General features: G+C 41.6%; 1 protein-coding gene across 1 annotated transcript; it reads left to right on the top strand.

Annotated features, from left to right (window-relative positions):
* The first annotated feature begins 3477 nt into the window (after positions 1-3477).
* On the top strand, positions 3478-8888 carry LOC129818966 (GTPase IMAP family member 8-like). The gene is made up of 3 exons (XM_055875363.1): positions 3478-3551; positions 4643-5396; positions 7277-8888. The coding sequence occupies exons 1-3, from the start codon at positions 3527-3529 to the stop codon at positions 8604-8606; spliced, it is 2109 nt and encodes a 702-aa protein (XP_055731338.1). The 5' UTR covers positions 3478-3526; the 3' UTR covers positions 8607-8888.
* The last annotated feature ends 4395 nt before the right edge of the window (positions 8889-13283 follow it).

The following is a 13283-nucleotide window of genomic DNA, read 5'->3' as shown; positions in this document are numbered from 1 at the left end:
AATCTAGTGTAATTCTCCTGTCTTATCCAGTGTCCTGTGTGAATTTAAGTATGCTCCCTCTAATTCTCTTTCTCTCCCGCTCCCTCCCCTCTCGGAGGACCTGAGCCCTAGGACCATGCCTCAGGATTACCTGGCCTGATGACCCCTTGCTGTCTCCTCTTAGCTCCGCTCCTCTGCAAGACACCAACACCAAACAAACCGGCACTGAAGGCCTCTTCGACTCCCCCAACCGGGTCAACAGGTGAGACTGTCCACCCGTGATCTTCCCTTAAAGGTGGACTCATGGAAGCTCGCTCCATGCTAAATAGGAGCATTCAAGATCCTCAGTTGCATCAACTCGGTCATCAATCGTCTCCAGAGGGTCTGTCCATCCTTCCATGTCTCCCGTCTCGAGCTGGTAAGGACCAGTCCCTTCTCTAACCCCACACCTGCCCCTCCGCCCCCTCGTCTTGTGGATGTCCGCCCGGCCTACACTGTCTGGTGTCTGTTGGAGGCTCGACGGGTCCGAAGCACCCTGCAGTACCTGGTGGACTGGGAGGGCTACGGTCCTGAGAAGCGGGCGTGGGTGCCTGGCCGGGACATCCAAGATCTGGGATTTGTTTGGGACTTCCACCAACTACGTGGTAGTCGCCCTGGCTCTGTGGTTTGAGCCGCTCCTAGAAGGGTGTACTGTCATGGTTCCACCTGTCACCAGAGGGCGGCAGAGACCGTCCTGGAGACATTAATGACACTCAGATGTGTCATATACTCATGATTTCCCTGTTAAAAGGGTGTGTTTTCTGGTATCCTTTGCAGAAGCTGGACATCTGCATTGCTTGCTGTTGGGGCTTTAGGCTGGGTTTCGTTATAGCCCTTTGTGACATCTACTGATGTAAAAAGGGCTTTTTGAATACAATTGATTGATTGATTGGTTGATTTAACAAAACAGGATTTTAACATGTTTTGAAGAGAAAATGTTTCTTTCCACATGTTAGCTTTGGTACTGTTTTAAAATGTAGAAGTTTTTAAAGTGAAAGGGAGGTGTTTCAGAATCATCACACCGTCTACTAATAGGATCCAGTGTCATACCATGAAAGTTTGCGTCATTGGGGTGTTTTTATGGGGTACAGACACTGTCACCTGTTACCTGAATCTAGGGGAATGCAGGATGATGATCAAGCCAAAACAAACGATTCTGAACCATGACAATGGAGGAAATAGATTTTCAGCCCATCAAAGTGGAATCAATTAAAATAAGAAACCTACAAAAATATAATGTAGAACATTCTGTCAGTAACAAACATAGCTCAGACAGAGGATGGGCGTGTCAAGTCATCAGTAAATGTTGAAATGAAACAAATGCCACATTCTAAATCAATTAACTTTGAAACCATGATGTCTATCAAAATTGAATCAATAGAGGATATATTGCTTCATGGCAATTGAATAAAATATATTCTCTCAGGTAAAGCAACATTTTTCAGAATCAGTCCCAGATAATTCAAATGTTACAAGAACTGAGGACATTATGGTATATTATACCATCATAAAAAAGGAAGACACTAGGGCGGCAGGTAGCCTAGCGGTTAAGAGTGTTGGGCCTGTAAGTGAAAGGTTGCTGTTTCCAATCCCCAAGCTGACTGTGAAACCAAAAAATGTAGAGACATCATTCGGAAGTCTCTTACAAAGGAAAAATAGTACACCAAGGGGACAGATTAAAGGCTACCCACTGAGCACAGATGTCAGATCAATGTCTAGTTTTGATTTACATTTGGTTGAGTTGTCAACTAACTGTGAATTCAACGTGAAATCAACAACAAATGTCACCATGTCATTGGATTTAGGTTAAAAGTTGGGTGAAAAAAATACAAAATGCCCTTAACGTTGATGACTTTTTTGCAAATCCAATCAGTTTTCCACGTTGATTCAACTTCATCACATTGATTTCATTGGTTGAAATGATGTGGATACAACGCTGATTCAACCAGTTGTTGCCCAGTGAGTCGGCCCATTAAGGGACCTGAGCGAAAGGTGGTAGCTGAAAAGATGAAAAATATAAAAGCTTTTAAATATTACAATGAGGCACTTTCCAGTGCAATTAAAGAGTCACTGTCTGCGTTTAACCATAATGGAGTAGGTTCTAGCACTGATGTGCTGCGCAAAATGTAATCAGGGGCAACTTAACAGTCGGAACATCGAACTTCCAATAACTTAGACAGCATAAATTACAAGCCATGCTGAACAAACAGTTTTTGAATGTGGAAACATTACTGTCGTGTACAATATGTGGTGCTGCATCCAAAAGGCAGACAGTGTGCAACACATTCCCACATATTTTGTTAATTAGGCTTTCGAGAGCACAATTAAGTGAATTGAACACCAATTAGAACCCCAAAAATTGCATTTACCCTCTTCTCATGGAGAAAGGGAATACAAAATATGATCAATTATCTTCCAAAAATGTCAAACAAGATTGGAGGACACTACTGGGCTGTATAATTTGACAATTTAAATAACAAGCAAATTACTAACTAAAGCAAAGGGTTACCCAGGGTGCTTTGCGAACCATCCTGACAAAAGTTGTGAGCCAAAAATACTAAGAAGGAAGTTAATTTAAGTAAAATATTTTGCAGAATACGATTTTTTGTGATCCCGCAAAAAAGGTTATTGTAGGCCTGTATGTCATGGGCTGTATCTGAACTCGGGTCAACCATGGGCGAAACCAATTCCCTCTTGGCCCAAGGTTGACACTGATGCTGAAGTTGCAGGGAGTACTAACTTTATACATCAAACCCAAGGAAGTTCATACTTAGAATTCTCTGTTTTCATCATCCATCTGATGTTCCAGAGACAGTTTATCAATCGTCCAGCAGATGGTGATCTTGTATGTAATATATTTGCACCCTGACCTGTAATACTGTAACATGACAAGACTTGTTCTCAACTTTTAACATAACATATTGTAGCTTACATACATATAAGAAAGCCTACTAACTTAGTTCACTTTCAAATGTCTCATTTGGAAATGGCCCACAGGATTGATTGTATGTAGAGTATCAAAACTCACTGTTTTCACAACTCCACATGTGTAGTTCCCTATCAGAATCATAACTCAAATTATGTAATCATAGTATTAAACAAATAACAGTTATAGAAACACAGACATGTTTAAGACTCTTGAAATGAAATGAACCATTGGATGAAATTGTTTTGGCAAGATGAAATTGATAAGCCTATTGAAACTGATTATTGATTAGGCCTACTGAAATTCTGTAGGCTGTTAGAAAGGAGGGAGGAGGGAGGGGATACCTAGTCAGTTGCACAACGTAATGCATTCAACTGAAATGAGTCATCCCCATTTAACCCAACCCCTCTGAGGGGAGGTGTTTTACGCTGAGTTGTAACATGCAATCATCCAACCAAAATGTGTTTAGGGCCCTCATGGCTAGAGCCCGCCCTGCACACAAGGCTATAGAGACAGTAATGATTCGTTAGATCACTCTAAAATCAAACAAACACAGCACATGACAGACGGCACAGCTCAAACATGAGTTCCCTGGATAATCAGATGGGTAAGTACACTCAGTTAACAGTATATTAACATTCTTGTTGTATATATGATACTTGTATGAAAGGAAGTTAAATGTAATAATATCATCAACTAGAATTGGTATTTATATCAGTAGACTACTGTAGTGCAAACCCATCAGGTCAATGCAATAATACTTTAAATATTTTGTTGAGTTATCGTTAAATGGGTCAAAGTACACAAAAAGTATGCTTCTTTACACTAACTTCTCATTCAACTAACAGTAAACATGTAGAAATACTGCTGTCAAACATACAGTATATTAAGTATATCCAATATAGTTCAGTTCAATTCAAATGACTTTATTGTGAAATGCCGGATCTTCTTTTGTGGTTGACACAATCAGTAATAAATACAGAGACACTCACTGTTCATCAACAAGTACATCCGTTCATAATGGGGTTTCTGTGCGTTGTCAATATATGTAAATATTTTAGCTTTTTTACTTATGAGGGTGCTGTCCACAAACAGGAAATATTACCTTCTTAAGTGAAACTTTCAAGTTGATTATTTTGTTAATTAATAGATAAATAACTTAACTGAAACACAAGCCAGTACCCAGTTTCCAGCTTCTCATTGCTTTTTTCTTTTTTCTATGTTACATGTGTCGGGGTAAAAAGGACACCATCAGCTGCATGTTTAATTAGCACAGGTCTCTTAGTTTCCTGCACATTTTTGCATATGTATTGAATTATGGCAGTACCTGCCCTGCTTGTAATTTCATGTGGATGGTTGTTTGATGTGTTTGAACTGTACCCAAGTCATTGGAGAATTAAAAAAAATATTTTGTCTCTTAAAAAGTATTATATGATTTTTAAGATGTTGAGACACTTTTTAAAACATACAATAAAGAGCATTTTTAATACTGCAAAATGATTTGATTGGACATGTCATGTGATTGAGTGGGATTTCCATGGAATATCGGAACAATAATATGACTCAAAGTAACATCACATTAAAATATACCGTAGCCAAAAGGACAATGCAAATTAATTGAAATCTTGAAAAGGGGCAAACATTGCAAACATGCAATTCTGTGCCAATAGTGAAGAACTTGTCTTTGTCACCCAACAGAGCAGCCAAAGCAAAAAGATGAGCTGAGGATTGTTTTGGTTGGGAAGACTGGAGTTGGGAAGAGTGCAGTAGGAAACACCATCCTGGGAGAAAACACTTTTATGTCTAAGTTATCTTCCTCCTCTGTGACATTGGTGTGTGACAAAACCAAAAGGAATGTGGATGGGCAAAAAATTGCTATCATCGACACTCCAGGCTTGTTCGACACCAAATTTACCCAAGAGGAGATACTGAACGAGATCAAAAAGTGCATCACTTTTGCTGCTCCTGGTCCCCATGCGTTCCTGATTGTGATCCAGCTGGGTAGATTCACAGACGAGGAGAAAGAGGCGGTGAACATCCTCCAGCAGATCTTTGGCAAAGAGGCAGAAAAGTACACCATAGTGCTTTTTACTCGTGAAGATGATCTAGAGGGAGAAAGTATTGAATCATTCATTATGGGAAGTGAAGTCTGTGCAGATTTAAAAACCTTGGTCTTTGAAGCCTGCCATGGGAGATATCATGCCTTCAACAACAGAGACCACAATAATCGCTCTCAGGTCTCTAAGCTGCTTGAGAAGATCAACAACATGACCATAATGGATGGAAGACAGCACTACTACACCAACAAAATGTTCCAAGAGGCTGAGAGAGCGATTGAGGAGGAGATAGATAGGATTCTGAAAGAGAATGAAAATAAGACATGGATAGAGATTGAAGCACTGAAAGGTAAATATGGAAGAATTGCCCTGGATCGAGCAATCAAGGAGCTGAAGCAAAATAAGGAGAGAGAAGCAAGAGATAAAGCTGAAAGAAATATTGCATATTTGAAAGCAGCTGGCTTCACTCTTGTTGGAGTGACTTTTGGAGCCTTCACGAAAGGAACCTGTAATGTACAATGACAGACAACAGTTTTGCCTGACTTAGTGTTTGCTGAAACAAGCACAAATTATACAGAAACACACTTATTTTGCACAACGGGAACATTTACATAAGCTTAAGTTTTTGAAGATAAAACATTTTAGGTGATGGGTGCAGTTGATTCCAGGCTAATTGTAAAATAACATCATACTTTGTATACTGTCCAGATGTATCTATTTTTTCAAGTTCATTCAGATTTCACAGGTATATCCAGATATATTCATCATTTTTTACTGTAGTTGTCATTTTTCATTTTAGAGTTTAAACCTGATTGTTTTCCTTGATTCACTATCTATGAAAAAAAAACGTTATTAGGAGAGAATTCAATGTAACCTATTGCATGCAGAAATATGATTTGAAAATGAAAGATTCACTGACATAAGAAACTGAAATAAAAGTTAGACAAAGAACATGGTTGAATTGAGTTTTTGTTTAGTTTGGAAATGATTTTGAAATGGAAATAATTTACATAAAGTAGGTTTGAATTGTGTGTGCAACAAACAAAAATGTAATGTATCCTCGATATTGTACCTGATAAAATAAAGGTTTAAAAATGGTAAATAAATAAACCCCAAAAATAAGAGTGAAAGGAGGTTACGTACATAAGAGAAAGCCTACTAACTTGATTCACTTTCAAACGTCTCATTTAGAAATGGCCCACAGGATTGATTGTATGTAGAGTATCAAAACTCACTGTTTTCACAACTCCACATGTGTAGTTCCCTATCAGAATCATAACTCAAATTATTTAATCAGAGTTTAAACAAATAACAGTTATACAAACACTGTGCATGTCTAACTATCCTAGGTCTCTTGCTTTCCTGCATATGTATTGAATTATGGCAGTACCTGCTCTGCTTGTAATTTCATGTGGATGTTTGTTTGATGTTTCTGAACTGTCCCCAAGTCATTGGTGAGAAAAAACAGGTTGTGTCTCTTTAAAAGTATTATATGGTTTATAAGAAGATGTTGAGACACTTTTTAAAACATACAATACAGAGCATTTTATATATTGTGATGCTCACTGTAAAATGATTCTGTTTGACATGTCATGTGATTGAGTGAGATCTCCCTGGAATATCAGAAGAATAATATGACTCAAAGTAACATCACATGAATCTATGGTCAATAAAATATACCGTAGCCAAAAGGACAATGCAGATTAATGAAAATCTTGAAAAGGGGCAAACATTGCAAACATACAATTCTGTGCCAATAGTGAAGAACTTGTCTAAGTTATCTTCCTCCTCTGTGACATTGGTGTGTGACAAAGCAGGCGGGCCGGCTGGGTAATAAAGCCCAACTAATAAACCTAATTACAAACAGGTGTAACTAATAAACAGACAAGGAGGGGGAGGAATAGATGAGTGGCAGCTAGTAGGCCGGTGACGACGACCGCCGAGCGCCACCCGAACAGGAAGGGGAGCCACCTTCGGTAGGAGTCGTGACAAAATGGTGTTGAATTCAATATGCAACATACATGAATATACATGAAACATAAATGTGCTGTGTTGTCAATAATCTACTTAATAAATTAATTAATAAATCACTAAATTAAAAGTGAAAGGAGACTGAGAGGATATCAATAATGGCAGTGAATACCGGTGTTACAAAAATATGGCACTGATCAGTAGCATGAACATGTTTGGACTTAACACAGTTGTTCAGTCTGTCTAAAGCTATAATTCACATTTCAGTATTTCATGTCTGAACTCTTGCTTCAGGTGCTAACAGCAATGACCTGAGACTGGTGTTGGTCGGCCTGAGTGGAGTGGGGAAGAGTGCAGCTGGGAACACCATTCTGGGCCAAAAGGTGTTTGATTCCAGAATCAGCTTCAAACCAGTAACACTGAAGAGTGAGAGACAAGAAGGAGAGGTGTGTGGGAGGAGAGTGATAGTAGTGGACACTCCAGGTCTGTCCAACAGTGACCTCTCTGAGGAGGAAGTGAGAGGAGAGATGAACAGGGCCATGACTCTGTGTGAACCAGGTCCCCATGCCTTCCTCCTGGTCATTCAGCTGGGTCGCTTCACAGAACAAGAGAAGAGTGTAATGGAGACACTCAAGGAGCTTTTATCTGCCAACATAGATGGAAACACGATGGTGCTCTTCACTTATGGGGAGAGACTGGAAGACACAACTATAGATCAGTTCATTCGCGAGGATAGCAATCTGAAGAAGCTGGTTAAGAAATGCAGGGGTGGATACCACGTGTTCAAAAACAATGACACCAGCAACAACAATCAGGTTAGAGAGCTTTTAGAAAAAATAGAAACCAGACTCCAGAAAAAGCAGAATAGCTGGTCATGGTACTGGAAAGGGGCAGCTGGTTGCTTTATCTTCATTTCAGCAGTGATGATAGTAAAACTGTTGTTAAAAAGGTTACGAACACATCCCCCACACATCCCTCCTGTCTCTGCCACCTGTCCTGTCCCTGACATAGTTCCTTCTGTCCCTGACATGGTTCCTCTTGTCCCTGACATGGTCCCTCCTGTCCCTGCCACCTGTCCTGTTCCTGACATGGTCCCTTCTGTCCCTGACATGGTCCCTCCTGTCCCTATCGCCTGTCCTGTTCCTGACATGGTCCCTTCTGTCCCTGACATGGTCTCTTCTGTCCCTGACATCATCCCTCCTGTCCCTGCCACCTGTCCTGTCCCTGACATGGTCCCTCCTGTCCCTACCACCTTTCCTGTCCCTGACATGGTCCCTCCTGTCCCTGACATGGTCCCTCCTGTTCCTGACATGGTCCCTCTTGTCCCTACCACCTGTCCTGTCCCTGACATGGTCCCTTCTGTCCCTGATATGGTCTCTTCTGTCCCTGACATCGTCCCTCCTGTTCCTGACATGATCCCTCCTGTCCCTGCCACCTGTCCTGTCCCTGACATGGTCCCTCATGTCCCTGACATAGCCTCTTCTGTTCCTGACATGGACCCTCCTGCCCCTGCCACTGTCCCTCCTGTTCTTGAGTCAGTTTGGGAAATGGTGAAGTCACACAACAACATTATTTTCACAGCGGGAGTAGGACTGACTCTATTGGTCATCATAAGAAAAATAATTAGGAAATAATGAGAGGTTGGTTGGATGGGACATGATTTCCCACATCTGTGAGTTAAATTAAATGAATGCTACAATTATACACCTCGGTTTACTCTTAATGAATTCTTAGAACATTTCTTATTGAATGTTAAGAGAATGGGTGACAGGTTGTATTTGAAGAATCATAATAAAATATAAACATGCAAAAACTGATTTAGAAAGACTGGATATTATGCATATAAGCTATTGTATGGTTTTCATCAGGTCTGTTGTCACAAGAAAAGCATCAGGTCATACTGATGTACATGTATTTCTACTTTGCAAACATAATCTGGGCTTCTATTGTGAATATGATTCTAGCTTTAAAGACAAGAACGTTCCAATGTGGATAGTCAAAATGTCCTAACATTTAACCATTTCCTCAATGACAATTATAAGCGACAGATCATTTACACAATACATGGAATCCTTTTGTCAAACCATAAGTCACTTTATTCAGGATGCAGTTAGGGTGAGTAGTTTAATATAATACCTGCAGCCAAGATGCATATCAGGCATTGTTAAAAGACCTACACACAAGTTCAAACTAGTTGAAGTCTCTCGGGGCATTGAGATTAATGGCATGTCTAAACCACCAGTGACTTTAACTATTGTCTCTTTGCCATCTGAAACCCTGCATTGGGTTCAGCTCCACATCCTCCTCATAACCAGAGTGAAACTATGCTGTCATTTAATCTGAACATACCAGTCCATGCCCTGAAATAAAACAATGTTCAAGTAGTTCATGAATAGGTATTATGTGCATAACTGTCCTCAGGTTGCTGGCCTCAGGTTGCTGGCCTCAGGTTGCTGGCCTCAGGTTGCTGGCCTCAGGTTGCTGGCCTCAGGTTGCCGGCCTCAGGTTGCCGGCCTCAGGTTGTTGGTCTGTCCTTGGTCTGTCTTTATAAAGTAGTTATGATGCAAAACATTTACATTGCCACTATGACCAGTGGTTTGCTGTTGGGAATTTTGGGCAGAGTTTAAGCAAACTGTATTTGGACAAATGCATTTGTTAAAAGGTCAAATGCAAATACAAGTTGACTGGATTTTTTGATCGGTTGCTAAACTTACAGACACGAAAGTTGTATGCCCAAATTTGATGCAAGATTAACATCCTTCACCTCACAGTAGGATATAGAAGTAAAAACTTGATAGTGTAACAAACAGATTGTTTTCAGATAGGCCAGAGTGGATAAAGACTTCAACTGGGTACATGGTAAGTAAACAGGTCACGCTACAATGTATTACAAAAATATATTGTTTACTACAGTGTCATTACAATTTCAATAATTCAAGCAGTGGTAAGCATGAGACCTTCCGATGTTCATAATATATTCTAGATTACAGTAGACAATTATTGCACTTAGGTTGTAGGACACAGCACTCTGTTTAAAATATACTGTAGTGAAAGGCACAAGATGATAACGTCACAAAGGTAACTAAAGAGCAGCACAGCAAACAGTAATAGGCCACACCAAGCTACCAAGTTAACTACAACAAGTACAACTAGTTATAAGGGAGGCCTGGGTCCATTATAGAATATCAAGTTTCCCCAAAATAACAAATACAAACAATGAAATGTTGTGCACTACCTGGCATTGCTCCAAGATGCCACATCTAAACACAAACCAGTTTTGCTCTTACTTTAATAAACCTAACAATACACTCAACAACAATACTGTAAAATCACCCGTGCATTGGCACCGCAGCTTGGAGTCCACCTCTCCCTGATATGGCTCGCGCCCAGAGCTCCCCATTTAAACGAAAGGGACGCAGGTGTGCGCAATCACCTCTTTAGCCGGGAAGAAAGTAGACATAGTCAATAACAGGGTTTCCACTAGTTACCACAGCCACAAATTTCATATTGACTATAATCATAAAAGTTCACTAAAACTAAAATTAGCCTTTTGGTCTTAATTTAAGGTTAGCAGTGTGGTTAAGGTTAGGGTTATAATCACATTTAGAGAAGTTAATTTGTAGAAATAGGCGGGTTTCAGATTTTGTGGTTGTGATAACTAGTGACGGCCAGCATAACAAAGCACATTTTCCATGATATCAACATTCCAAAGGAATACATTTAACCGGGGCTGCGTTAACACAGGCAATTCTGATATTTTTTCCACTAATTTCTTTTGGGATTTTTTCTTCTTCACATCTGATATTTTTCAGAGCTGATCTAAATGGTTAAAAGACAAATTAGATTGCCTGTGTAAACGCAGCAATGGTCATCTTGACCCTGTTATAATAGCATTGCTGCGGCGCTCTCCTTTTCTCGCATTCATATGCTCCAGCTACTTTATCTGCGACTGTTGAAAGTCATGCCATATGGGCATATATAGCACTTGTCTGAGAGGTAGGTTAAAGTATAAATACCACTATTGTAAACTCAGCTAAAAGAAACGTCCCTTTTTCAGGACCCTGTCTTTCAAAGATAATTTGTAAAAATCCAAATTACTTCACAGATCTTCTTTGTAAAGGGTTTAAACACTGTTTCCCATGCTTGTCAATGAACCATAAACAATTAATGAACATGCACCTGTAGAACGGTCGTTAAGACACTAACAGCTTACAGATGGTAGGCAATTAAAGTCACAGTTATGAAAACTTAGGACATTAAAGAGGCCTTTCTACTGACTCTGAAAAACAGCAAAAGAAAGATGCCCAGTGTCCCTGCTCATCTGTGTGAATGTGACTTAGGCATGCTGCAAGGAGGCATGAGGACTGCAGATGTGGCCAGGGCAATAAATTGCGATGTCCGTACTGTGAGACGCCTAAGACAGCGCTACAGGGAGACAGGTCGGACAGCTGATCGTTCTCGCAGTGGCAGACCACGTGTAACAGGCAGGATCGGTACATCCGAACATCACACCTGCGGGACAGGTACAGGATGGCAACAACTGCCCGAGTTACACCAGGAACGCACAATCCCTCCATCAGTGCTCAGACTGTCCGCAATAGGCTGAGAGAGGCTGGACTGAGGGCTTGTAGGCCTGTGGTATGGCAGGTCCTCACCAGACATCACCGGCAACAACGTCGCATATGGGCACAAACCCACCGTCGCTGGACCTGACAGGGCTGATTTACCGTCGAAGGAATGAGCGTTACACCGAGGCCTGTACTCTGGAGCGGGATTTGAAGGTGGATGGTCTGGGCGGTGTGTCACAGCATCATCGGACTGAGCTTGTTGTCATTGCAGGCAATCAACGCTGTGCGTTAGAGGGAAGACATCCTCCTCCCTCATGTGGTACCCTTCCTGCAGGCTCATCCTGACATGACCCTTCAGCATGACAATGCCACCAGCCGTACTGCTCGTTCTGTGCGTGATTTCCTGCAAGACAGGAATGTCAGTGTTCTGCCATGGCCAGCGAAGAGCCCGGATCTCAATCCCATTGAGCACGTCTGGGACCTGTTGGATCGGAGAGTGAGGGCTAGGGCCATTCCCCTCAGAAATGTCCTGCCTTGGTGGAAGAGTGGGGTAACATCTCACAGCAAGAACTGGCAAATCTGGTGCAGTCCATGAGGAGGAGATGCACTGCAATACTTAATGCAGCTGGTGGCCACATCAGATATTGACTGTTACTTTTGATTTTGACCCCCCCCCTTTGTTCAGAGACACATTATTCCATTTCTGTTAGTCACATGTCTGTGGAATTTGTTAAGTTTATGTCTCAGTTGTTGAATCTTGTTATGTTCATACAAATATTTACACATGTTAAGTTTGCTGAAAATAAACGCAGTTGACAGTGAGAGGACATTTATTTTTTTGCTGAGTTTATATAGTAGTAAAACATATCCAAGACGGCGTAGCAGTGTAGACGTCTTTGTCCTGTCGTGTCCCTTGTATATATCTTTTTACATCTTTTTCTTCGCATATCTTTTAAAAATACTTTCTTAAACCTCAACTTCTAAATACTCTCCTGCAACCCGCCTCACCCAATGTGGCGTGGATCTGCTTTTTTTCTAAAGTATTTCTATTTACTTCTGATCTGGAATCCATCTACTGAAGATAGCCAGCTAACTGCCTACCAGCTATCAGTTAGCAAACCATTGCTAGCGGTCATCAGCTAACCTTTAGCTCGGAAAGCTCTCGCTAGTTCGAACAACGTGACTAAAACCAGAGCATAACGGACCTATTTCTCACCATATCCCCGGATTCCTACCGCAAACTCTGAACATTTTCATCTGGATCTTCGCAACTAGCTAACCACAATCCCGGGTGACCACTCCTGGCTAGCGTTTCCACCCCGGAGCAGGCACCGGAGCAGGCCCCAATTAGCCTGAAGCTAATTGGCTAGGGCTCCTATGCTACCACTGAAGCCCACTCCTGGGCTACAAGACCCGGACCCATTTACTGCCGGTACGGAGCACGGAACCCCGCCTATCCTCTACGACTGGAATACCGACATAATCTGCCCGGGGACTCCAACAGGCCCCTCAGGCGTGACGCCCGCTGAAGGCCCATTCTGCTAACCTACTAGGCCTGTTAGCTACCTAGAGCTACCTGGAACCCTACTAATTCCACGACTGGTCTATCGACGTCACCGCACGAAGAGGCAAAAACAGACTTCCCCCCCATCGCGACGTCCCCCAAAGGCTAACTTGCCTGCCCCGGTCTGTTAACTGCTAGCTTATCTTGCAGCTAGCGCAGCCAGGAAGCTAGCACCAGTT

Source organism: Salvelinus fontinalis, chromosome 21, assembly GCF_029448725.1.
Source record: "Salvelinus fontinalis isolate EN_2023a chromosome 21, ASM2944872v1, whole genome shotgun sequence".
In the NCBI taxonomy this organism is placed as follows: domain Eukaryota; kingdom Metazoa; phylum Chordata; class Actinopteri; order Salmoniformes; family Salmonidae; genus Salvelinus; species Salvelinus fontinalis.
The sequence above is the reverse complement of the archived record's forward strand: the minus strand, read 5'-3'. Positions and strand labels throughout refer to the sequence as shown.